Source organism: Chanodichthys erythropterus, chromosome 7 (assembly GCF_024489055.1).
Source record: "Chanodichthys erythropterus isolate Z2021 chromosome 7, ASM2448905v1, whole genome shotgun sequence".
Taxonomy (NCBI): domain Eukaryota; kingdom Metazoa; phylum Chordata; class Actinopteri; order Cypriniformes; family Xenocyprididae; genus Chanodichthys; species Chanodichthys erythropterus.
Window position 1 is genome coordinate 35,295,842 of NC_090227.1, and position 27,417 is coordinate 35,323,258.

The 27,417-nt window shown below is 39.2% G+C and overlaps 3 protein-coding genes across 11 annotated transcripts in view; 1 reads left to right on the forward strand and 2 right to left on the reverse strand.

Moving 5' to 3' along the window:
• Window positions 1-176: 176 nt before the first annotated feature.
• On the reverse strand, window positions 177-11,432 carry synm (synemin, intermediate filament protein). Its single transcript, XM_067390362.1, has 4 exons — window positions 10,635-11,432; window positions 6,083-6,207; window positions 4,444-4,514; window positions 177-4,254 (listed from the first exon to the last, which is right to left on the reverse strand). The coding sequence occupies exons 1-4, from the start codon at window positions 11,430-11,432 to the stop codon at window positions 2,054-2,056; spliced, it is 3,195 nt and encodes a 1,064-aa protein (XP_067246463.1). The 3' UTR covers window positions 177-2,053.
• pgpep1l (pyroglutamyl-peptidase I like) overlaps window positions 11,162-27,417 on the forward strand; it is a 33,909-nt gene continuing 17,653 nt past the window's right edge. The window contains exons 1-7 of one of the 8 annotated variants that reach the window (XM_067390364.1): window positions 12,077-12,098; window positions 12,294-12,346; window positions 12,535-12,680; window positions 13,172-13,288; window positions 13,485-13,711; window positions 15,767-15,962; window positions 16,085-18,643. In XM_067390364.1, coding sequence (XP_067246465.1) covers window positions 12,588-12,680; window positions 13,172-13,288; window positions 13,485-13,711; window positions 15,767-15,962; window positions 16,085-16,204 — 753 coding nt within the window. In that variant the 5' untranslated portion in view covers window positions 12,077-12,098; window positions 12,294-12,346; window positions 12,535-12,587 and the 3' untranslated portion in view covers window positions 16,205-18,643. Of the gene's footprint in view, window positions 11,287-11,961; window positions 12,099-12,293; window positions 12,681-13,095; window positions 13,289-13,484; window positions 13,712-15,766; window positions 15,963-16,084; window positions 18,644-26,401; window positions 26,999-27,417 lie in introns of those variants that run through there. The other 7 variants (XM_067390363.1, XM_067390370.1, XM_067390365.1 and 4 more) reach the window with 7 other exon arrangements.
• igf1ra (insulin-like growth factor 1a receptor) overlaps window positions 20,221-27,417 on the reverse strand; it is a 120,314-nt gene continuing 113,117 nt past the window's right edge. For both annotated transcript variants that reach the window (XM_067390360.1, XM_067390361.1), the window contains 3 exons: window positions 27,211-27,340; window positions 24,729-24,863; window positions 20,221-21,421 (listed from right to left, as the gene is read on the reverse strand). In XM_067390360.1, coding sequence (XP_067246461.1) covers window positions 20,920-21,421; window positions 24,729-24,863; window positions 27,211-27,340 — 767 coding nt within the window. In that variant the 3' untranslated portion in view covers window positions 20,221-20,919. The remainder of the gene's footprint in view (window positions 21,422-24,728; window positions 24,864-27,210; window positions 27,341-27,417) is intronic.

Here is a 27,417-nt window from a genome sequence, read left to right on the forward strand (position 1 = left end):
AGTCATAGAGTGCTTGGCAAGGTGACTACCTCTGCACTTAAAAAGATGAGAACTGTCCAGTAGTGATCTAATACACCGTCACAGCGGTTTCTGCAAATATTCCCCAACTGGTGAGCTGCAGGCCTCTATAGCAGAGAGTTTTCTTTCTTATATTATTTCTAAGAATTGAGCTGAATTCACAACATGAACTCTGTAGGGGTTTGTTTATTGTGTTTGCATGTAAACCAGGGTCCAGAAAGTAAGCAGATTAGTCTTTTTTAAGAGTAAAACAGCACACAAAATGGATTTTCATTGTGCAAAAATACATCTGTAATCTGCCAGCCCAAACCAATCTTTGCTATGGTAGTAAATCATGTTTAGCAAACTGTAAATCTGTAGATGCACAAAAAGAGGTTTCACACAGTGATAGTTGAATCATAAAACTCTATGCATAGATTTAAACAAAGAGGTATGCAGATAAATGATTGGAAATGGTTAATAATGATCCATAATAACTTGTGTATCTGTTAACAGTGTTTCCCAACCATTGTTATGTTGTGTAATGAGTAAGACTCAAATACCCCTTCATCAACACAAACCAGAAATGGTTTTCTTTCAGCTTTTATTATACTGGATATCATTTAAGTCACTTAAATGTGAAAAATCATATTGTGAGTGACACTTATATTCTCGTTAAAAGTGTCATTAAAAACAAATGTTAAAACTCATACATATTAAATGAGATTAAGCACCATTGGTTATTAAAGTTTAATAAAGTCAAATCAAATTCATTCAAACTTGTTTAAAAACCCCTGGGATCACTGTGTTAACATATTATATTGAGGATCTCATTTCTAGATTTTTGATAGTTTATGATAATACAGACATGAAAAGCTACTTGAAAATTATATGTTAAATCATTAAATGATTGTTTTTTTACCCCCAACAGTTAATAGGCACAGGATTGTCACCATTGCAGCATCTGGTGACATTAACATGAATATGCTGATATCTGTTAAAAGATAAATAGAAAAAATAGAGGCAAACACACACTTTAAATCTTCAGACGAATGCTGTTACACTACTTTACCTTGAGGTGTCAATGGAACCCTAAAATAGACTCTCATTCAGTGGAGCTGAATCCTCATTCTGCGTAATAGGTTGTGACAGACTTAATAGCACCGAATAGCTATTCTGGAAGCACTTACACACTTCTGTGTAAGCTGCCTTGCACTTATTTTTAATGTGAGATTTCTACGATCACACTCCTCCCTCTCTCACTGTCTCTGTACAGTACTAGAGTAATGAAAAATGTGTCGTCCTGGAAGAGCAGGATTGCTAGATTAGTGCTTGCTGGTCTAATGTCATTTAAGGATTAAGAGATCTCTGGGATACAGGAAGGACAGTCTAGTGCTTCTCACCTTCAGAACTAGACAGCGACAGTGGCCAAATGTAGACCACACTATATAAACCAAAAATATAACAAATATATGTGATGTTATGAATAAAGTTTTGAAAATATATGGCCAATTAAAGCTAGCACTAATCTACAATGTCCATCTGTTCATTCTCTGTTTAACACATTTCATAAAAGATGTAAAACATGCCAAACTTGCTATGGAAACTAGAAGCACTGTACGGTACTATAACAAAGTGTGTGTTTTTATATAGTCATCAGTGTCATTTTTAAGAGGATTGCTACTGAAAATTGAAACGGAAAGAAAATAATGTTTTTCACTTTTTCTGTGCTTAGTTAAAGCTGTACTATAAAGTGAAAATAAAATAAAATGTCTTGGCTGTATATATATACTCAATATAAACAAAGCAATGCAAGTATGAAAGTGATTAGCTTTAGCTTTGTTAACACTTTAGCTATGTCAGATACAGTGCTGTTCAATCATTTGCGATCAGTAACATTTTTAGTATGTAATGGACCGGTCATGATGGACCATGAATTTTTAATTCCGGTTTACAACACCAGATTTTTTTTTTTTTTTTTTTAATTCATAATGAATTATGTGGTTGACATGATATTTTGAGCTATAATGTGTAATTTGAATGTTATTTCATGATATCACTCATCTTTGGGGCTTTCAAGATAAACAGTTGCGATTCTTTTCTCATGACAGACCTTCAAGTGGGGATCAATCATCTGGGTCTGTGAGAACTCAGTAGCACTGCCGCTTCTTTGCTCTTTAACGGCTCCTCCGCTTGCTGATGCAGAGGAGCCGTTGTTCGCATCCATCTGAAAAGTGAAGGATTCCTCACTAGGGCCTAGCTTGATATGTTTTTCCGTCTTGCCAACCTCATCGGTTGAGCTCCATTGTCGGATCTCTTCGTCGCTGGTCATCCATGGCATTCCCTCCATTTGAAACTCCTCTTGGGAAACTTTCATGGTGTATCCTACACCAGCTCCACCACCAAGGGCCTGCTGGAGCGTTGGGTGGGTTGAGCTCAGCGCTGCCATTATTTGCTCTTCAGACGGATCATCTCCTTCCAGCAGCCCAGAATCCTCCAACGTCTGGGACACATTAAGCTCTGCCACAATGGTCATGGTTCCGCTGTCTGTAACTTGTTCCACTTTTTTGATGTCAACAGAGACATTTTCTGGAGTCTCTCTACCTTTTGTAAAAAATGCAAGTTCTTCCTTGAGGGCTCCAGATACAGTATCTTGGATTTGCTCTAATGCTCCTCTGAGCTGCTGTTCAGGGTCTAGAGACTCCTCCCTCAGGATCCCTACTATGGACTGTTGCATTGTGGGAGAGACGTGCACCTCCTCTTCAATTATGCAGTCTTGGATGTTGTCTCTCAAAAACGAGTGGTCACCATATTCGGGTGAATCTCTGTACCTGTGACCTTCAGCAGTGGGCCATTTGGGGTCATCTTCCTGGTAATATCGTTCATCAGACAGATCATCCATAACTCCATAATGGCTATAAGACATAAACCTTCCACCCTCCTCCGACTCAGACATATTGTCTTCAGGAGTGGAGACGAAGTATTCTTGTGACTCTTGGCCATGCGAGAAGTATGGTAAGCTTTCATCTCTGGTAACTTCCTGAACCTGCACAGAACCACTGTTTCCATAATGTGAGGCTTCAGCAGAACCACTCTCGTAGGGTTTCATGGTCTTAGGGTCACTCTCTGGCTCCTCGATTTGGAAGAACATCGATGAGGGACTGATGTTTGGTTGTTTAGACTTAATCTCCACAGTCTCCTCTATTTCAATTTCACCCTCCTCATCACTCTGAGACTCCACAGGTTCCTCGATTATCTCCACATTCACTGACCTATTTCCCACACTCTCACCTTGTAGGCCAAGACTCAGCAGGTTCTCGATCATGTTTCCTGTTGGGGTTCCTTTGATGTTCTCCAGGGTGACTTTCTTGACTCCCTGGCTGAGAAGTTCCTCCAGAGCATAATCTTTAGACATATCCAGCTCCTCTTCGACTTTAGATTGTAAAATAATCTGTGTCTTGGTGGTTCCATCCTCTTGCTCTGTTTTCTCCACATGATATGTGACTTTTGAGTCGGGGGATGAGTATGTATCTAAACCAGCTGGTTTCATGACCTGCTGAATTATTTCCTCCATAGAAACTGCATCTAGTACCGTTTCCTCACTTACAAACACCTTATGCTCAACATTTTCAGACTCTCTCACATCTTTAGCTGTTGATTCTTTCACATCCCCTTTTTCTTCTTTATTTGTTGCTTTGGGTTTTTCTTTATCTTGTTTGGCATCCATTCTATTTTCTTTTGGTTCAACATCTTTCTGTCTGCTTTCTTCGGTGGCGATCTTGCTCAAACTCGCAAGAGGTGATATCACATTCGCTGGCTTTGGTTTCTCCATTTTTGAGGCTGTAGAGCTTGATATACTTTCGATTCTATAGGGGGTGTGATCAAGTGAGCCCTTTGAAGAGTGCTGTGAAACCTCCTCTCTCATACTTCTCTGATCTGTCTCCTCCCTCTTTATCTCAACAGAAGAGACTCCAGGTTTTGGGGTACTGGAAGCCGCTGCCTGTGCTGCTTTGGTGAATGAAATCATGTCCCTTCTTGAAGCAGGACTTTGCTGGGCACGATTTGATACACTGATAGGCACGATCCTGGAGGGTTCGTGAGAATGAAACTGACTTGATGTAGATGAGGTTCTCACGCTGGAAATAGGCTCCATATATTTAACATCATATCCTGTGAAGGCTTTTTTCCTTGTATCTGGCCGACTTGCTGAATTGACGGAGACTCTTGGGGTGTAAGGATGGGATGGCATTTTTATATCTACAGTAGATAAATAATAGATAGTAGATTGATAAAAATGAAGACAAACATTTTACTTTCTAATATCTGTCTTGGTATGCTTAGTTTGAATTTTTTGAATAATTAGAATAAAGACAGTAAACAAAATTTTAGTGTTAAAATCATATAGCATAAAAGCATTATTCCAAGCTGAATGACATAAGCAATTACCTATTATTCTTTCTCTTGAATGCTGATTAGACCACATTTGAGCATGTCTTCCTTCTTCTTCCAAGAGTGCCCTAATGAACATGACAATGTCAAAGATACGGGCAAACAGGCATATTTAAGGTCAGTCTAATAACTTGAGCCAAACATACAGTATCATGAACAACCAAGGCACTTGGTCACCTCTTTTGAGAATGCTGACTACCTCCATGCTCTGCCATGATCATGTAAAATCTCAAACAACACTGAGGGCAGTCAGAAAACCTACCAAGACCATGGACATGTCCTAAGCAGAAACACAGTTAAGGTCACTAACAACACCCTTATTGCGTTTAAAAACGGGTCCTTGAGCAGTTTTGAACCTACCTTGGCAATTCTTTTACATGAAAAATGCGCTGGAGAACCAAAGCTAAGCAGACTTTGTGGAGCAACAGACAGTAAACCTTTGAAAGTCCCCTGTGATTCCTTTGAAAGACTGCACTAAAAATAACTGCCACAATGCACCCTGTCTGTTTTCATTATGGCTCACAACATGGAGCCGTTTTAAACAGACAAATCGAACTTCTACATTATCATGTCTAAGTAGTATCTAAACCATTGCAAATACAGATCGACCATCTTGAGACTAGAGACCAACCGAACATTTGATCAAGAATAAATAATAGTTGTACATACAGTATTTAAATGAATACATGTACTATCTGCAATGGCAGATCTTAACAGGAAATTGCAGTAAAAAAAAAAAAAAAACTCAAAACATTTTTAGTCTACTGTTAAATAGCTTTTTTTAATAACGCCACATGCTGATATTTCATGTACATTAGCTAATGCATCAGGCATCTTTGCAACAGAATAAAAATCATAAATCATCTTCAGTGTTTGTTCAACATACAGTGATTAAGTCACAGAAACAGGAGTTATCAAGTCTCCAAGAAAAGAGGGGCGGGGCTGTAAGCAGACTTGCCAAATGGGCGGGCATCAGTCGCTGTTCCTGTCACTGTTGCTGCAGTGGCTAAAAATACATCTACAAGGCTCATGTTGGGGGTGGTTGCTATGACAAACTTCTCTACTCAAATCTCTAAACAACACTCAAATGTGTATATTCAGGTCCCTAGATGCGTTTTTTAAAAGTTGAACTTTTAACTTGAGTGTCGCGTTACTAGAACAGACTGTCATGTAGGATGCAAACATGCTGGTCAAAGACATTCATCTAGCACGTTTAGATGGAAAAATATCAAAAAAGCAGCACAGTGGAATGCAAAAACATTGCGAGTGAACAACGAATTATGAACTTAAGACATTTTAATAGCTTTCAAGGACTGCTGCACTGGTCCTTAGAGATGTCATGTCAGCCAAAGTCCATGAAGCACAAGTAATTTTGGTATTAATATTTAATATCACAAAGTGAATGTAGGAGGAGACTCGTTTTAAGGGCACAGAAACAGGTCATTCATCCCTATGCTTGAATTGGCTTGAGGTAACTGTCAAAACTGAATGCAGAAGACCTCTGGGATTAATGAACAAGCATGAATTATCAGAAAAAGAGAAGCTGAATGTGCTGATTTGCACTGTATTCAAGCCTCGAAGGCACTACATGGTCATTTAGGGAAAGGCAGCATTCAACTGATTTTGTTTGCTCTACCTGTATGCTGCCAATTCCAAAGCGAGACCCATCTTGACCTGTAAGAGATCCTGATGGTCCTTCAGCCTCTCTGAGATGGTGTTGGACAACATTCTGCGCTCATACTCCAATTCCTCAATAATATCCTGTATGACAATAAGAAAGATAGTTAGCCAGTTTGCTCTTTTACAAACACACATATACAAACATATACTAAATATTGCAATAATGCACTGAAAAGTATGTCATTTAAAGGGCACCTATTATGCAAAATTCACTTTTACATGGAGTTTGACCATAAATGTGTGTTGGTAGTGTGTGAGCAAAACCACCCTAGAATGAGAAAAATCCACCCAGTGTTTTTTTTACAATCTCAATAATTCATAAGCACTGTCTCAGAACGCCCTGTTCTAAGATTGCTCTCACTGTGACGTAGAATTGCGCTAAGCCCCACCCACGTGGTTTGATTGACAATCTGGTTTTGGCATAGACCCCGCCGTGGGTGATCTGTCAACCATCCTCCATTGTTTCAACGACAGCCGGTAATGTCTCCTACGGAACATAAGTGTTCTGTTGTGGGATGTAATAATGAACATAGTAGTTTTCACTTACTTCCGACATCAGAGCCACTGAAAACGCAGTGGATGGATTTTATTTACGAAGGAAAGGCGCCACTCAAAATTCCAAAATACGTTTATGTTTGCGCGAATCATTTTTTGACTGACTGTTTTGAGAACGAGGGTCAATTCAAAGCAGGTCTTGCTTCAAAGTTAATCCTCAAGTGTGGATCGTTGCCTAATGTTCGCGATCCAACGTCACCTCCAGAAGAAGTAAGTGTATTTAATGTTTTTTGAGCAAATAGTCATTTCAGTGGATGTCAGCCAATTCAATAACAAATGCGTCCAAAGTTGTTGTCGTCGTCGTAGAATGTCTGTGTATATAATTTAAACTTTGTTTGTATAGTGTGTATCTAACGTACTTAGCAAACGTTATCACAGTATTTGTGTTTGTAGTTTCAAAAAATTGCGCGAACGTCATCACAGTGTGTGTGTGTTGCACATCCATAATTGCAAAGGGGACGCGATTAAAACTCTATAAGTACATAAATGAATCAAATAACCATTCAGAGACGTCCTGCTCCATTCTCAATTGTGTTTCTTCTGCCAGAGTCTCTTCATCATCTGGGTCTGATTCCGGTTCAAACATGTACGGCTGAATGCCATACAAAACAGCGGGTCTCTCACTCTCAGCCATTCTGCTTCTACCGACTGTTTATTGCCATAGGTATGCAAGTTACGCCCTCATCCAAAGGCAGGGCGGGGATATGCAGCTCATTTACATTTAAGGTGGTACACACCAAAACAGCTCTTTTTAAAACAGGCCCCAAAAATGACATTTTCAAATGGTTATAATAAATTAACTGTGGGGTATTTTGTGCTGAAACTTCACAAATACATTCTGGGGACACCCAAGACCAATATTACATCTTGTAAAAAGGGGCATAATAGGTGCCCTTTAAACAATAAAAACTATTTTTATCTCATCTCTCTCTAGTGTCCACTTGCATCCTTTTGATCCAAAGTATATTTTGGGGGCTACTGTTTGTGTGATGCACCTGTTTGAGAGCTCTTCCAACATCACTCCCTGCTGAAACCTCATTATTTATTTAAAGAGGCAGGTGTTTTTAATGATAGAAGGGTTATCTACTTCATGTTGGTCCAAATCACAAGACAAGACTTTTTAAGTCAATATAATTCACAGATCCAATACCTGATATGCTAAATTCAATGGTTGATACAAGCCTTTAAATTTCCCCCACTCAAATGACTCCAAAGTATCCATCATGTATTTTTAGGTGGTCTCATATATGTCACCTCTGACCAATAGTATTACACATCACTTAAACCTTCTGACTTGAATATTTTTATCAGTAAATGTTGATTACAGGCCAGCATCATTAGTCTGTTTGGTGAGTGCATATCTGTGGTTTTGGAATCAGAACATTTGGCACTCAATAGGCTAGTAATACTAACTGCATTAATATGTTAAGACTGACATCCTCATTCAATTTAGCCCACAGTGACACAACACTTTACTGATGCTTGCACTTTGCTTCAGTAATGCTCATTTGTCATTCTCCCTAGAGAGAGGCAATAATGGGATGAAGCTTTAATGCTCATTTTTCTAAAGCACAATGAGCTAGAGATGATAAACATGGATATTGGCAGTGCCTAAGCACTTCTCACTTGAGCTCCAAAGGGACCCTTTGAAAGAACAGGTGTTGAGATAATGTTCATCTACATGAATTGATGTCTGCTTGGTTTCCACTGTGTTTTTTCTAATATTTTTCTTTACTCTTGGAAGAACTAAGCACTGATATTTCTGAACTTATATTTCTCATAAATTTAATACAACTATTTATATATTTATAAAAAAAAAAATTCTATTTTTTTTTCTTTTTTTTTGAATGAAACTTTAACAAAAGGAGACTTTTTCCAAGTCATCTCAATGGCAAAAAGTGTCCCAATCTCCCTATAAGTGGTACGTAAAGGATTAGTTCACTTTCAAATTAAAATTTCCTGATAATTTACTCACCCCCATGTCATCCAAGATGTTCATGTCTTTCTTTCTTCAGTCAAAAAGAAATTAAGGTTTTTGATGAAAACATTTAAAGATTTTCTCCATATAGTGGACTTCAGTGGAGCCCAAATGATTGAAGGTCAAAATTACAGTTTACAGCAATCCCAGACGAGAAATTTTAAAACGTTTTAACCATAAATGCTCATCTTGAACTAGCTCTCTTCTTCTTCTCTATTTGAATTCCAGCAGTGTAGACACTGCTAAGGGGCCGTTCACACAGAACGCGTTTTTCTATTCCAATGCGCTACTTTCCCATTGTTTTTCTATGTAAACACGCGCTTGACGGACGCGCATGACCGTTACGCTCGCGTCTCGCGTCTTTTGCAGCGCCTCTCATATGAGCGCCGCGTTTTTAAGACACCGTGTCAAGTTAAAAGAATTTCAACTTTTACACGCAGCGCCGCTCATCAATGTCAGTCCCAAAACAGTGGACCAATCAGAAGAACTCGGAGGCGGGGCAAACGTTGCGAGCTTCGGTTTACAGTAGCAAGTTGGCATGACAACTGTTTTATATGACGGCAACATGGCGGAGGGGGCGCTCATTATTATCTTATTTTCTTTTTTTCCATGTCAAAACTTGTATCTGTCAATTCTGCTGTTTGCCTATTTCTATTATTTCCGTTATTGTCGTTATTTCCTCACGTCTCAAAAGCGCGTCTCGAGACCCTCGCGTTCTATGCTGTGCTTTTTTTAAAACCACTCCTGAGCGCCGCGTCTCGCGTTTTTAGACGCAAAGACGCGTTCGGTGTGAACGGCCCCTAAGTGTGTTACTGCCCTCCACAGGTCAAAGTTTGAACTAAATTGTCATATGCAATATGCTAGTGCAAGTATATAACAATTAGTTAAAACTTTAACCTGTGGAGGGCAGAATTCTAATAAAGAAGAAGAGAGCTAGTTCAAGATAGGGCTGGGCGATATATCGAATGCTTTTGTCACGCGCATTTCGTCAGTAAAGTCGGTTCCCTGATTGCCGCTAAATCGCCATCACCTGCTTTCAAATGGAGCGGCATTTAATAGACAGAGCCGTAGTTCACTGATAAGCCACGCAATATCGCATTCAATATCGACGGCGATTCATATCGATATTGAACGCGATATTGCGTGGCTTATCAGTGAACTACGGCTCTGTCTATTAAATGCCGCTTCATTTGAAAGCAGGTGATGGCGATTTAGCGGTAATCAGGGAACCGGCTTTACTGACGAAATGCGCGTGACAAAAGCATTCGATATATCGCCCAGCCCTAGTTCAAGATAAGCATTTATTGTTAAAACTTCGAAAATGAGCGATGGTTTCTCTAGATAAGACCATTATTCCTCATCTGGGATCATGTAGAAGCTGCAATGAAACTGTAGTTTTGACCTTCAACCATTTGGGCTCCATTGAAGTCCACTATATGGAGAAAAATCCTGAAATGTTTTCAACAAAAACCTTAATTTCTTTTCGACTGAAGAAAGAAAGACATGAACCTCTTGGATGACACGGGGGTGAGTAAATTATCAGGAAATTTTAATTTGAAAGTGAACTAATCCTTTAACCTTCAGAAATGTTGAACATTTGCACTTTATATATTAAAGTAAATGTTATACACATACATAAGACATCTATTTTTATCAATATGTTTTTGTTTGATCATTTTTTTCTCTGAGGTGTGCCATTTTACCATTTAAGTGTAGGGGGATACAGACATTTGATGTTTAAAACGCCATACACTAGGCTATTTTTATCAAAAATATCACATTAGGTGGGATAACGTGGGATTTGCTCCTCTAATTCTTAAAAAAAGAAAAAGTAATGTACACTAATGTGTACTCTAATGACAGAGTGTCACTAGTACAGTGGGTGTGGCGCTGTTGTATATATCCTTACGCAATCCCTGTTTTCATCTGTGGCAATGTGATATTATTAATAGAGGACCTTTGCTTAGACACCCACCTGATACTGACTGATTTCAGCTCTGAAATTGTCTTGCATGTTCACGAGCTGCTCCTCAAGGTTCAGCTGCACTTGAGTTTGTTTCTCAATTTCGTCACGCAGCCTCTTTAACTGTGAAGCATATTCTCTCTTTTCCCTCTGAATGTCCTCCAGCCTCGCGTGGTCTGCTTTTATAGACTCTTCGATTTCCTCTACCCTCAGGCGGTACATGTCCAAAGTCCCCTGCCAGCTTTCATTGAAGTTGGCCGCATACTCCTGCACCTCTTCCATCGTAACTGCTGGAGGTGCGTGATGCATTTGAGTCACAACGCGTACAGTTCGGGAGTGCACCTGGTCCCTCATCTGGGCGATTTCCTTTCTGTGGGCATCTTCCAAAAACTTATATTCGTTTTCAAGCTCAAAAAGGCGATCTTCCAAAGCACCGTTGGTCTGAAGAGCATGTTGGAGCTGCCTCTCGCAGCCTTTAAGCTCAGTGTCGACGCCTTTGCCCACCGAAGCTTCCTCTGAACGCATCGCTTGAAGCATCTGGAATTCATCGCGCAGCTTCTGTCGTTCCATCTCTGCTCTGCATTTCTCGAAAGATAAACGCTCCACCAGTCTCCTCATTTCCCGAAGTTCGGACATGTGTTTGTTTTCCCATTCTCCAGACCTGGTTTGTCTGACTGAATTTATTTCGCTTATCAAGCAGGCATTTTCTTGTTCCAACTGTTTTGCGCGCATTAGGTAGTGGCTGAGTCTTTGGTTGAGCTCCTGTAGTTGGAGCTTCTCGCTTTCAAACGGCTCCTTGATTCGGAACATTTTTTTCTTTGTAATTGTGTAAATCTAATAGCTTTGGGTTACGCTTAAATGTGTTAAGTTAGAAGTAAATCAATTTTTTCGTTGTCATCTGTGTTCTGCGTCGGTGAGAAGCGCTGGGCGGAGGCAGAGTCGAACAAGTGCGGAGGATTTGAGCTGATCCCATGTCCCGTTAGTGAGTCCTACTATGAGAACGGTTTAGCTTATGAATATTAATTACGCAACGCTACGTTCGCCCAGTGATTTGCTGAAACAGCCGTTTGGCAAGTATGCGCGACATATTTGAATATTAATTAGGTTATGTGACTCTGACTGGACGCTCGTCAGCCCGCTCTAATTAATATTCATGACTCAGTCCTTCGCTATGGTAGGTTGTACAAATATTCTGTCCCGTTCAGTGAGATGTTTGAAGGAGTGCGTCTTTAGCTCTATGATGGGATATGAGATGGCTCTCCCATGTGGAGAAAAACTGACAATGCACTGCCTCACAGCCTCATTTGCGCAATGAGTCACTTTCGGTTAACTTATTATAGCCCTATACAAGACATTTATAGCCTTGCGCAGCATCGTTACTTCCGTCCTCAGTTACGAGAAAGGTGGTAAACAGTGTTTTAATTTAATAAAATCCCATCTCGATGGACACTACTAGTGAAATTGTAGTTGTAACAGGTAGGTGGTTTATTTTGGTCGGTAAACTGACGCATTCAGCACTTATTTCGTCGAGCGAAAGTTGCGTCGCCGTTAAAATGGTTTCGCTGTGTAAATATACTAAAGATCATGTTATTGGCTTTGCCTGATTAGTCAGCTCTAATCCTTTTATGTATGTCAAATACCGTATATTTATTAATTTTTCTAATTTACTAGGTTTTGCCCCTTTCCGACAATATGTAGTGAATCCAAGTTGGGAGGCAGCTAAGGTAGGCCTACTAGGAAAACAATGCAATTTTTACCCTTTTATATAAATAATTATAATTACATTTGAGGAAAATTTATTCATTAAAGGAATAATTTATCCAAAAATGAACATTTTCACCCTCATGTCATTGGAACCCTGTATTTATTATTTTCTTCTATGAAGAACACAATTTTTTACTATACCTTAAAGGTGCTAAAGAGGATCTTTTTGTCGACTGAGAAACCAAAGACTGAGTTTTTGAAATGAGCGCATGCGTAAGAACAACCAAGGCCTCCCAAAATTTTTGGCATTCGCTGTGTCATGTTAGTGGATTCATCATGTCGGACTCACCACAGGTAACTCATAATCTTCAGTTGTTATTCCTGTCTCCTGACAAAAACATTGCATGCAGCGCCTGTCGAGTGTGGAAAGTTACTGGAGTGCGCAGTCGCGCTCCTCGAACGTCATGGCAGTGATTGACAAGCCAGAGGGCCAATCCGTGCACGTCTCTCACAAGGAACGTGATTGACAAGTCAGAGGGCCAATCGTTTACGCGATCGGCTGATGTTTTTAAGGCCCTACCTCGTGCACAGATGATGTATATTAATATTATTCCTTTCAGTACACCTAATAAATAGTCTTTTATCAGTTAGTAAAGACAGTTTCAAGTAATATTGCAAAAATGTATAAAACAAAACATCCTCTTTTGCATTTAATGGTGCTTTTGTCATTTTTTTGTAGCATATCATTTAATAAACAGCCAATTTTCAGGTTCCTTTAGGAATACAAATGCTGATACATCATAAATTCTCGTCAGTAAGATGGCCATACTTTGCTATTTGAGCAGGGATTGAAGACGGAAGGACTTGGATTGGGCATAGATGTCCATATTATGGAGATTCCTGTCAGTTATGCAAAATCACAACAAGTCCTTGATCATATCTGGCACACAAAGACTCCAAAGGTAACACATATTTATACATAAACTAGGTCTTGATGAAACACTTCATAACAGAAAAGAGATTACAAGATGCTTTTAAAAAAATCTAGAGGGTATAAATAAGAAGTTTACAGCATCTGAGATGATGTGTTTTAAAACTAAAACATTTTACTTTTCATACAAAATGACGATAGAGACATTTTCTCCCTGTGATGGGCAGGTTGTTATCCATTTGGGCATAGCCCCAGGTGCCAAAGGCATTACACTGGAGCAAACAGGCAAGAACCACTGCTACAAAGACAGGGATGTGAGTGGTCTGTGCCCTGTTCATCACTGCTGTATTGAGGGAGGACCAGAACGACTGGACTCTGTCATAGACATGAGGTCCCTTAGCAAGCATTTAAAGAATATGGGACTTGATGTCATCTACTCCAGAGATGCTGGGAGGTAATAGATGAGTAACAATTTGATTAATGGATAAAACTTGAAAATATTATTGATCTATAAAAATATAAATTTATCTGTAAAAACGTGTTGATTTAAAGGGATACTCCACCTAAAAGTGTTCGTCTTGTTTGCTTTATGTGGTTTTTGAAGTGTCAACTTTGGAAGTCCCGTACACTTCCATTATATGGACTTTTCCAGAAATCTGTATTTGTGTTTTTCTGAATAAAGTCATATACATCCGTACAGTACATGATGCGAGAATTTTCATTTTTGGGTGGAGTATACAGTGGGTACGGAAAGTATTCAGACCCCCTTAAATTGTTCACTCTTTGTTATATTGCAGCCATTTGCTAAAATCATTTAAGTTCATTTTTTTCCTCAATGTACACACAGCACCCCATATTGACAGAAAAACACAGAATTGTTGACATTTTTGCAGATTTATTAAAAAAGAAAAACTGAAATATCACATGGTCCTAAGTATTCAGACCCTTTGCTGTGAAACTCCTATATTTAACTCAGGTGCTGTCCATTTCTTCTGATCATCCTTGAGATGGTTCTACACTTCATTTGAGTCCAGCTGTGTTTGATTATACTGATTGGACTTGATTAGGAAAGCCACACACCTGTCTATATAAGACCTTACAGCTCACAGTGCATGTCAGAGCAAATGAGAATCATGAGGTCTAAGGAACTGCCTGAAGAGCTCAGAGACAGAATTGTGGCAAGGCACAGATCTGGCCAAGGTTACAAAAAAATTTCTGCTGCACTTAAGGCTCCTAAGAGCACAGTGGCCTCCATAATCCTTAAATGGAAGACGTTTGGGATGACCAGAACCCTTCCTAGAGCTTGCCATCTGGCCAAACTGAGCTATCGGGGGAGAAGAGCCTTGGTGAGAGAGGTAAAGAAGAACCCAAAGATCACTGTGGCTGAGCTCCAGAGATGCAGTCGGGAGATGGGAGAAAGTTGTAGAAAGTCAACCATCACTGCAGCCCTCCACCAGTCGGGGCTTTATGGCAGAGTGGCCCGACGGAAGCCTCTCCTCAGTGCAAGACACATGAAAGCTGGCATGGAGTTTGCTAAAAAACACCTGAAGGACTCCAAGATGGTGAGAAATAAGATTCTCTGGTCTGATGAGACCAAGATAGAACTTTTTGGCCTTAATTCTAAGCGGTATGTGTGGAGAAAACCAGGCACTGCTCATCACCTGTCCAATACAGTCCCAACAGTGAAGCATGGTGGTGGCAGCATCATGCTGTGGGGGTGTTTTTCAGCTGCAGGGACCGGACGACTGGTTGCAATCGAGGGAAAGATGAATGCGGCCAAGTACAGGGATATCCTGGACGAAAACCTTCTCTAGAGTGCTCAGGACCTCAGACTGGGCCGAAGGTTTACCTTCCAACAAGACAATGACCCTAAGCACACAGCTAAAATAACGAAGGAGTGGCTTCACAACAACTCTGTGACTGTTCTTGAATGGCCCAGCCAGAGCCCTGACTTAAACCCAATTGAGCATCTCTGGAGAGACCTAAAAATGGCTGTCCTCCAACGTTTACCATCCAACCTGACAGAACTGGAGAGGATCTGCAAGGAGGAATGGCAGAGGATCCCCAAATCCAGGTGTGAAAAACTTGTTGCAGTTTTCCCAAAAAGACTCATGGCTGTATCAGATCAAAAGGGTGCTTCTACTAAATACTGAGCAAAGGGTCTGAATACTTAGGACCATGTGATATTTCAGTTTTTCTTTTTTAATAAATCTGCAAAAATGTCAACAATTCTGTGTTTTTCTATCAATATGGGGTGCTGTGTGTACATTAATGAGGAAAAAAAAAAAAACTTAAATGATTTTAGCAAATGGCTGCAATATAAGAAAGAGTGAAAAATTTAAGGGGGTCTGAATACTTTCCGTACCCACTGTACATTTAAGGTCCTGTACAATTGTTGGTACTGTAATTCAACAAAGTTTATTTTCCTCCATTTGTGAATTTTGTCATAACATTGTTTTAGTGATAAAATGGCATATATGATTATTAACATCAAGTTAACAACCTGCAGGTACCTGTGTGATTTTGTATACTACTATTCACTGTACCATGGGCAGGGAAGGGCTGCGCTGATCCATGTGCCAGCCTCAGGCAGCCTGGCAAGCCCAGAGAGACTGGTACCACAACTCCAGACCATCATCCACGCTCTGTTACGCCAGCTGGACAGATCTGAACACACAACCTCAGAGTACATGGACAGCACACAGGTAGAAAACACTAAAGAAAACGCTCTCCATAAAACATAATCCTATCATGTAGATCACAAGTTAATAAGTGACACTTGACACAAGCCTTCAGACTCATTCATTTTTTTAATTCAAAATTTAAGAAAAAAAGAAAATACATGAAAATTCTTCAGATATACATTAAGCCAATGGCATGTAAAAAGTCTACCATCTCAACTGGAGGTGAGGAGAAAACTGAAAAACAGGAGGCCTTAGATACATAACTTACAAGAAGACGAGAGTACCAGCCAAGCCGTTTCACCATCAGTTTCTACCAATCAATGCAATGACACAGAGATTTTTTTTCTTCATTTTTCTCCTTTTTTTTCTTTTTCTTTTCTTTTTTTTTGTGTGAAAGGAAAATAAAGTGTTATTTAACTCTTCAGTACAGTAGTTCAAGGCCCCTTTTGAAATTTGTCGGAATGCCAAGCAGAAACAACAGTGCCTGGGAAATGATGTTTGTGAAACCTCAAGCTCATTATTGCAATTAAAATGCATACATGCATCTTTTCTAAACCTGAGGTTTTGCATTATGAAGAAATATAATAAAATTATAATAGTTCTCATGATAGTGGAGGAAAAAAATCTACCTTCAGGTTTGCAGAAAACTTTCATTGCAACATAAGCTATTTCTACTGTAAACTTGTCTCTTTTTATTTTAAATTCTAGTCATGTTCTCTCTCTCTCTGTGTCATGACTACCCGTAATCTACTGGACATCGCTGTCCTATTTGTGTATGTGTGTTTCTGTAGAACTGTAACTAAGGAAACTTGGCAGCATTCAATGAAAACTGACATTCACTTTGCAACAGGCCAATGCTTTTGTCCATATTCATTACAGAAAGAAAAAAAGAAGCAGAAATAAATAGTGATATCTATTATTTTCCCATTATAAACACATCAAAATCTTAAATCACTACATCTACATGTGATACACTCCCACCCATATACATACGCAACAATACAAGCACAAGGGCTTTTACAGAATGGTTATTTCGATCTTCTTGTACCACACAGAATAATATTCTTTTCTAACAATGTGCCTCTCTCAGCATCCCGACCAGGTCTCTTCCTACAAACGCCAACCCCTGGAGTTCAAAAGATCCACAATCTAAAGTCAAAGAATATCTTAAGTGCCATGAAACAGAACAGCCAGGGGTTGTACGACCGTGACTTTCTCTGAATCCTCTTTGCAATTTAATCGTCTGGCCCATCTTTTTTTTTTTTTTTTCAAGCTAAAGTATGTTGCTTAGATCAACCACCCACCTAATGCTACTGGCAAGACTATTTGTAGTCTCTGTAAAGCAGCATGTTGTCAGCAGCAGTAGAAAAGAGAGGCAAAACCACAGCCCTTTCTCCCGCTAGAGAATAATGTCGATGAATACGGTGAAAACAATTGGCCCTTTATATATTGTACTCGCTATGTGGAGTGCATCTGACCAAACAAATCAGTTGGAAACTTTTTTCCAGGTAGGTTTATAAGAAGGGGAAAAAATCCACTGGTTTGTTGCGCATTCAATCATTAGATGCTTTGGCCAAATAGACTGCAGGGAAAGAGAAGGTTATAAATATCAGTATGTATTAAAGTCATCCTCAGTTATAGGCTATTGACAGATGTAGGAGACCGACATTGTTGGTCAGTGTGTCTAGAAAAGTCATGCTGGGAAACAGGAAGTCCAGGGCCATGATCTCCATTGATGCTGAAAATGAGTTTTTACTAAAAAAATAAGATCCTTTAAACTAATGGAAACTTCAAGATCAGTTTTCAATGACAACATCATATCTGGACTCAAACTTTCTTGTTGGCTTATCTGTTCTACATCCAATCCTCTACAGCTCAGCTGCACTTTATGAAATATTCTAATGTAAATATCATAAATAATACTTGTTTTTTTTTTTTGTAACCAAAACTATCGTTTTATTTGAGATTGACTAAAAAATACCAAATGAAGTCTTGCTAGAATATTTTTTGCTAGCATATGCATGGCTAGATGTGTTTAACAAATTCTTTACTTAAGATATGCTCTCCTAAACCTTTATGAACAGCAGTTTTATTGATTAGATGGCAAATAAGGGGGGGATGATCAAAGAAGAAGAATATTAAATGCAAAAGAAAACACTGATAGCAAATAACTTTTATAAGTTTTATCTCTTAAGGTCCATCATGATGAAACCATCTGGTGAATTAGGTATTTTAACACGATCATTTATAAAGTATTGCAGTGTGATCAAGAGCAGTGTGATTTTTGCATTGCCAGGCATGTGATAAGGGATGCAATAGACACGCCGTTAGGAATCCCATAGGCATTTTAGCTCACATCATAACTCTCTCCATTCCTGGGAGCTTGTACTTTGTGGTGCTTAAAAAGTTCTTTTCTTTTCTTTTTTAAATCAGAGACATGACAGAGGATGATAAGGTGTCCTCTACAGAAAAAGCGAGATGTATTTTATCATTTCATATACTTACACATTTAAAAGTAAAAGAGAATGAGGTAGATAGATGCTGAAGGAAATGAAAAAAGAAAGTCCCCCAGTCGTGACATCATGGAAAATGCATCTAGAATCAGACTTTATACTAAATCATAAGGGCATTTGTACAGTGATTTCAACTGGTATCTCTCACACACACACACACACACACACACACACACACACACACACACACACACACAAAAAAGAAAATTAAATAAATACCCCTTCAAAGGGGGAAAATAACCTTCTAAGACAGGATAAATAATTCCTGGGTATCGTTCCCAAATACACATGGAGAAATTCTTCAAAACTAAACTTTTTTTTTAAAGCCAACTAGCCATGGAAACCTATTGTTTTATTTAGCAATCTTTGAAGAAAGCGATCGCTTTTCTGAGCTTGAACAGATTCTTATTTGGTTACAGATGGAATATTTCATCAGGAAGTTTAGTGCTCATTGCTCATTTATAAAATCGAGGTGGTTACAGAAATTACGAATGCATCTTGTTTGGAGGTGATACAGACAACCCAATTAGCCCTGTTAGTTGCTATTTAATTAAATGAATGGGTTACAAAAACAGTCTATAAGGGTAAAGAAATGGAAATGAAAAATTCCATGACAACGCCTGGCAGGAGGCATGAGCACGGACACTGACATACTGTACGGTTTACTACACTGTAAGGAGAGACCAGCAACTAAAAAAGCTGAGGTGGAATCAGCTGATGAGAACATGATGTTTGGAGAACAAAACTGTAACATTAACCTGAGATTGAGCTGCACCTCATGAGTAGGTGCAGTGGTAGACAACTGTATCAAGGGTGCCTAAAGTTCACATGCAGTGCTAAAGAGTTTGTTGTAATTAATAATAATAATAATAATAATAATAGATAGATAGATAGATAGAATTGTTAAACACAAGGCAATGGACATGTGGCAATACAGACAACCTCTTAGGGAGAAAAAATAAAAATAAATTCCTATTCTCTTTTTTTGTATTTTTTTCTTTCTTTTTTTTGCAAGAAGAGTATAAAGCATAAGAAAATGGACTGTAGTGGAGATATCATACAATATTAAACCTGAAGGATTTCTTTATATTATATATATATATATATATATATATATATATATATATATATATATATATATATATATATATATATATATATATATATATATATAACACCCACAAAAGAAAAAAAAATAGCAGCTTCTTTCTGTACAGACAAAGAGGTGAACATCAGAACTGTAAAAAAGTTATCAAAAGTGACTCAAACCAATGATTTGTGTGTAAATGATCTTGTGGTCTAACATAGAACTGTAAGACCCTTCTCAGAATCATATGATTTGTACAGAGACTAATGACTAGTCTAAAAAAAATACCTGCTGTGTACAATGCCTCACTCATCTCACGAAACACATGTCGAAACAGATGAAGCCCCTGTATTCAGTTTGCTTCATAACCATGCTGATCCCTTATAATTCATACACGCCTCTCTTCACCTTTGCGCCGTGCTCTTTCCTTTTGACTTGAGACATCACTTTCACAGAGGCTCAGCTCACAGATGGAGTGTGCAGCAGGAACTGCCATGCAATAGTCAGAGATCAGATCCATATAAAAAGGGGAAAGGGGAAGGATTTACAAACTCAAGCTGATTGTAAAAGATGAGGTCCAGAAATCCCCCATCAAAGACAGTATGAGAGCTTAGTCCCTCGATTGCGCTACTTCAAAGTGCAACCTTGAAAAATCGGCTGTGGATGGGGGGGGGGGGGGGTGATGTAATGATAAATAACTTTAAAGAAAAAGGGAAATTTGATTTGGCAAAAATTTGGCAGTTTCAAAAAAGCCCACCTCACTTTCTAACAAACACCCTTGAAATGGATTAAGTAGAAGGGTGGATTCAACCAGTAACATGACCAATCACTGATTGAGAACAATCGATCGCAGCTGAGAAAGTCTTGCGCCGTCTTGAAAGAGAAATGTATGACAGTTTTAGAGGAAGAAATTTACTTGCGCTGAAGAGGGAAATGTGTATTTTTGTATAGAAACACACTGGTATGCACCCTGAAAGCGTTCACAGGCTGGGCTTGCTGGCTAATATGCTTGTCTCTCTTGTTTCAAAATGAACTGGCAGGTTTTCTTTCTTTAGAAAACATTAAAACAGTTTTTTTTTTCTCACACAAGTGAAAGCCAGGGCTCTCTAGTGTGGTGGCTTGCTCTGAAAACTTAAATATTGCAAGAGGTTTTTCTGTCACCAGTCGCCCGAAACATCCTCAATCATTCAAAATTTGAACAAAATGATCCACCGACTTTCAGGAAGGACACTGTCCATCTGGTTGCCGACTCCACGGTCACCCCTGGGTTTTGACTCCTCGAGAATGAGAGAAAAAACACATATGACCATGTAGACAAAGGGGCGAGGGAAATGTGGGTACCCTGTGTGAGGAGTAGAGGGAAACTGAGCAGTCATGATCAGCAGGCCGATGACTGAGGCAGTGGCAGCACTCGCTCGTTCTTCCTCCCCCCGTTCATGTGCGCGTAGGGCTGCGTCTCATCGAACGCCGGCCCCAGCAGCACCACTGGGCCGTTTGCTGCTACCTGTCCTGAGTGCATGTCTAAGGCCAGGCCTGGAGAGGCTGAGGAGGAAGGCGGTGAGGTGGAGGGGGTTAGGGTGGACCCCATCGGTGTCCCGGGCCCCTGAGCTGGGGAGAGCGGCTGTTGACTCTGGGTCTGAGCCCCTGTGCTCCCCTGAGATGAGGGGGCCAATGTGGAAGCAGGATCCAGTGGAACGTTCTCCATGTTCTCCACCTCCATGTCCAGTTCCTCTGTGTCAGGGGGCTTGTTCTCCTCACTGTAGAAAAAGCTAACCTCCCGGAAGGGCGGCTCCAGTTCCTCTTTTATGCTGTTGATGATCTCCAGAAAAGACGGTCGCATCTTAGGGTTGTACTGCCAGCACATCCGCATCAGTTCAAACCTGTAGACCAGATACACATGCGGTGTTATAGTTTGAATTTAAAGATACTTGAAGTCACATTAACTACTAGTAATAAAAGTGGCCTACCCTAAGTATTAAAATACTGTATTGGATTTGATGCACTAAACTGACTGTGAACCGCAAAATAATGCACACTAAAAAACAAATGAGCCAGTTCATTTTAGCGAATCAAAAATGTACAGCACAACCACTGTAGTCAGATTCAAGAACAAATGACTCTTTTGAACTGGTTCTTTTTAATGAATCAAAAACATACAGCGTGACCAGTTTAGCCTGATTCCTGGAATTAAATGACCAGAATAAGCCAGTTCTTTTAATCAATATTTTTTTTTTTTAAAAAGTTATTAGTTTAAATCAGTCTAAAACTATTAAAAAATGTTTTTGGTAATTAAAATAAATCTGAAATAAAATAAAATATAAATATTATATGGAACAACTTGAATGAAAATTAGAAATGTTGTCTTGGCAGCTAACTAAAATAAATAGGTATAAGTTGAAATACTAAAACTGAAATAGAAACTTTACATTAAATCAAGTTAAATAGAAATATAAAAAAAAAAACCTAATGACAAAAACAAATGAAAACTGAAAATATAAAAATAAAAGCCAATTCAAAATGTGAATAAATGATATAATAGTATACAAATAATACTAAAATAACACTGCCTATGTAATTTACAGAATTAGCAGAGATTTTCAGCAAAATGGACATTATAACTGACATATAGCAACGCTTCAGCATTGTGGTTGTGATGGAGGCAATGTACAAATCTCATATTCATACACAAATCTCATACTTGTGTAATGCAGTGCAAACAATAAAAAAAAAATAATGTCTATAAGTCTCCCAAACCCAGGTGTTTCAAACTAAAAATCTCCATCCATCAACAGGTGGCAGTGTTTACTAAAGCTACTGTAGAACACACAAGACTGTTGCAGAGCAGACAACTTCTAGAACATTTTGTGGTCGTACACACTGAGAAGTGCACTACGCCAGCACTACTATCCTGATCGCTCCGCAGACCTATTTTATGTGAACAGCTGAGGATGCATGAGAAGCAAAAAAAGCAAAACTAAACTAAATAATAAAACATATGATCATAACAGTTTGGTGTGGTACTATCCCACCACATCTTGGTAAAACAAACAAGCATGCTAAGAATAGTTTCAGCACTCACTGGCCCACTGAAATACATTTTAAGTGACCTCCAGCTGCACGTTCAGAGCAGAACTGGGCGCCTTCGCCCAAGGACATTCCACAGTATCAGGTCAAATAATGCACTGGAAGTTTCTCTGCTGGGCATTAGGAACTGACGGAAAGTTTTCTGTGGTTTCAACTTCTGAGACGTTCCCTCAAAACAAAGGCAAGTTTTTTTGGACTGGGGTTCGCAAGTAACCTCCCTTTTCGCCGTTTGTTGGATCACAAATTCAGAGCAGAAGCCATCTGTCATTACTCACTGAAGTGATTTCAAACCCAATAACAAAATGTGATAAATCCAGCCCACTGTCTGCACTCACTATCTCTTTTCCAAAACCCATTGAGCTACCTTCCTGTCTACTGCCTCTCTCTATGGGCGGCTACCTTCTAAGGCAGCATACTAACTGAAATGAAAGCTCATACGTTAATGATTTGAAGCACTTTACAAAGCCAGCAACTCCACAAATAGCGCTCGGCATGAGAGACTTGACTCAAAATTAATTCCAAAAGTTCTAAGCAAGTTTCTATGGCAAGTTATTTTACTAGTCATACAAATAAACAGCACTCACACAAATCTAAAAACTATTTTTACTACTTTAACTATTAAATGACATATTCATAATGACATATCTGTTGGTGACATACCTATTATCCGCCATTTTATGCTTTTTTTTTCTCACTGAGCTTGACAATGCATTCTGGGATTGCCTTCTCTTTGAAGGATACATGTGATGACGCCTTAATTAAATTGATCAAACGTGACAGTGAAGACATTAATGTTTCAAAAGATTTCTATTTCAAACAAATGCTGTTCTTTTGAACTTTCTGCTTATCAAAAAAAAAATCAAGAAAAAAATGTATTCCAGTTTCCACAAAATTATTCAGCAGCACAACTTTTCAACATTGATAATAAGAAATGTTTCTTAAGTACCAAATTAGCATAATGTGACGGTAAGGCTAGAGACTAGAGTAATGGCTGCTGGAAATTACATTTCAAATATATTAAAATAGCCTTATTGAGCATAGATGACTTTCAAAAACCTTTTTAAGAATCTTACAGACCCTTAAACTTTGTTGTGTTATGAGCACGACTATGATGCCTTAATATGCTGTCTAGGTAGGCAGCTCACTAGGTTTTGGAACAGAGCTGCTGACTGTCATTAAGGACAATAGTGAAAATATAAAACCTAAAAGCCTTTTTTCAAAATCAGCAAGAAAAATCTTATGCATCCATGATGGGATTATTCATATACTATTAAAAAAAAAGAGCAAAAATGCTCCAAAAACATAATTGTTAAATAGTTTTGGGATAAAAAATATCCAATTATTGAGCTCAACATGATGAGCAACGAAACCCTGCTTTGTAAAGCAAGTGTTCAAGAGATCTACACACTATTTCTGAATCCCTGCCCTTGTATTTCAGTCAAGTAATGCTTATATTCTCATGATGTCATAGAAATGAGCGACATCCCGACTTAATGATGTTTAGCTGAGTGTATTGATGAGATACAGATGACAAAGTTTCGCCGTTTTTATAGCATAGCGCAGCATATGTTCAGTCCTCCTCGTGCAATCAGGACATCTCGTCGTAGCTGCCATGGAAACCGGGGGTTTGTGTTTCCATAACAGTTGAGACAAGAAAGAGAGACCGAGGGATAAAGGGGTCAAAAGAAATGGACGGATATGCCTCGCTACTAACATCAGCCCAGAAAAGGAGAATGGCAGACCAGATCTGTGACGCAGACAGACACACACCGAGGTGAAGATAAGTGCGAGAAGCTCTTAATAAAAAGTGGAGCAGCATGGGTCACCGTTACGGTCACCCCCTGGGAAGCGCACATTCTCCCTTCTATGGACGGAAGCTCTCTGACAACATGATGTCACCGGTCTCCTTTTAACCCGTGACGCAAATGGCACCAGTCAGGCTTTCGCCTGGCCTGACGTTAGCAGCAGCATCTGGTGACATACTATCGACATTTTAGCGTGATATCGCATCCCTAAATAGAAAAGAGCCGGTTAGAGGACAAAGAGTTAACAGTGTAGAGCAGAGTGCCAAGTTTAGGAGCAAAGTGCAGTTGGTGGACTCACAGCATGTCGGGACAGTTGTCAGGTTTGTCCAGCAGTCCTCCCTCCATGACGAAGCGCAGTACCTGCTCGTTGGACATGCCCTGGTAGGGCTGCTCGGCTAAAGTGGCAATCTCCCATAAAACCACTCCGAATGACCTGAAGAAAGAGGAACTGGTTAAAATTACTCTGCAGGAGCAACACAAAGTCACTAAATCATGCTAAATGTCACAAAACCCATTTATCCAATTACGTCAGCAACCGTAAACATCAAGTAACTCAATCCAGGCAGACGAGGACGGAGAGGAAAAGAATGAGGCCATTTAAGGTCAAGACATGCATGAAGAGCCGCTTTGAGACAATTGCAGTCCTGCGGAGCCTAAAAGCAGCAGTAGTCTGCGGCGTGTCACTGAAAGGCTGCGGACGCATCTATGTCTTTTTTTTTTTTCTAGCGTGGAACAACAAAATGCTCATTTTCAAAACAACGCAAAAGTCGCGAACACCGCATGCGCCGCTGACCTGAACTTTTCTCTTTTAGTGTGGTGTTTTTGTTAGCCCTGTGTTCCTCATTAATGAAAATGAGTCCATATATTAGCCGGCGGCCGGTGAGAAAGTGCAGCAGCGGACCAGAAAGTCGGCAAACCCCAAATAAAAAAACCACACAAAGAGCACACTGTTGCCAGTCGTTATTCATTAGTTCTCAGAGGACAAATTTTCTACACTGGCCAGGGATCTGAGACAAAGCTCAACACTCTTTAAAACAAGACTATTACAACAGTGACTTGCATCTAATTGGCTGCAACATCTGCGTGTTGAAAGACAAAACCGCATTAGAGCGGGACTTTTTCGGGGGGAAGGAAACAAATAAAGACACCTAACGGCGAGGTTTATGGGAGTACGAGATGGGAGCTCGCGGTGGCTCTTTTCATCTCGGGGACTTCAAAAGCAGCAGATATGGACGGAGGGACAGGGAGGCGGGTCTGCGCTGGCACACCAACCCCATCATTACCAAACATCTGGAGGAGGTTAGGAGCGCACGGAGTGACAGAGCTGTGGGACGCTGGAGATTGGGAAAGTGCAGAATCGGAGAAGTCGGTCTATGGCACCGTGACTCTGTTCTACTGAACCGCCGCTGCTGGGGCTAAGGCTGTGGAGAGACAGTCTGTCTGAGACAAAGAGACAATGTGTTTGGGCACGTTTCGCTTGGCTGGGACTGGAAGAATGTCTGGAAGTGATGCATATTCTCCCTTGACACATAACATCAGTGGAAAAAAACATTAAAGGGATTTCACCTCTTATAGGCCTATGAGGCTTCCTGTCATATTAAGAAAAATAAAGAGACAGTTTCAATGCTTTCTGGACAGTTGGGTGCCTGTGGTGGAGAAGGGCTACTGTGTCCCAGATGGGACGGCCCACTGCTCAGATGGAAAAATCCCAGTGTTTCATAAGTCAAATTTTGGACACACATAAATGAATTAAACTTTTCTTTTTTTGATAAAAGCTTATACCTAAACGCTTAAAATTATTTTTTATAGGCAAATACATTTTATTTGCATATTAATTTCTTAAAATCTATTAACTAATTAATTCTTTTTTCCAGTGGACAAGGATTTTTTTAAAAACTGTTTGTGGTTTTAAGCATTTTGTGCAGGGTTTTATATGTTAAAATATAAAACTTCCAATTTTTTTTTTTTTAGGTAAAGGGTCCCACAAAAGGAGACCATCATAAAACTCTGATCAAAGACAACTAAATATGAGGTAGTTTTGATTTTGTTATTTGTTTTTTTTGGTTCCTATATAATTCCTATACTTCCATTTGTGTTAAAATAGTATGTACTCTACAGTTCAAATGTTTTTTGCAAGAGATTTAATCCAGAAAGGATGCATTAATTGATCAAAAGTGACAGTAAATACATTTATATCATTACAAAAGATTTCTGTTTCAAATCAATTAATTCTGAGAAAAAAAAGTTTCAACAAAATTATTAAGCAGCATAACTGTTTTCAACATATTTACTGCTTATTTAGTTAGTAAGATAGTTTTTGTAGCATTTAAGGTAGGTATTGGGTAGGATTAAGGGATGTAGAATATGGTCATGCAGAATAAGGCATTAATATGTGCTTTATAAGTACTGATAAACAGCCAATATCATAGAAATATGCAAGCTAATAAAGTAAAGTGTTACCGGAATGTTTTTCAAGAACCAAGTCATGTAGATTAATTTCTAAAGGATCATGTGACACTGAAGACTGGAGTAATGGCTGCTGAAAATTCAGCTTTGTCATCACAGGAATAAATTACATTGTATAATATATATAATCAGAAAACATTTGTTTTAAATTGTAATAACATTTCACACTATTAATGTCCAAAAGTTTGACTGGTAGTGTACATGCAAGCGCTGATCAATTAACAAACACATACTCTATGCAGAATAGCAAAAAGAAGTCTTGCATTTGTGTGTGTGTGTGAAGAGAAGTGTCAGAGAGGACAGGCAGTTCATACCAGACATCAGAATTTGTTGTGAACACTCCATCTTTCAAAGACTCTGGGGACATCCAGCGGACCGGCAGCAGCCCTTTGCCTCCTTTGCGATAGTAATCAGTCTCGTAGATATCCCTTGTCATGCCAAAGTCTGAACACATAAAGAGAGCAAACATGAGCTGGAAGAAGTGTTTCAGTGCTGTGAATCAAACCTCTCAATCAAATCTT

Coding starts and splice junctions, on each gene's coding strand:
- synm (XM_067390362.1), bottom strand. CDS start 11,432: ATGTTCCGAATCAAGGAGCCGTTTGAAAGCGAGAAGCTCCAACTACAG. Junction 4,515..6,082: donor TTGGAATTGGCAGCATACAG/GTAGAGCAAACA, acceptor CATGTTCATTAG/GGCACTCTTGGAAGAAGAAG. Junction 4,255..4,443: donor TTCAAGAGAAAGAATAATAG/GTAATTGCTTAT, acceptor TATCTACTGTAG/ATATAAAAATGCCATCCCAT.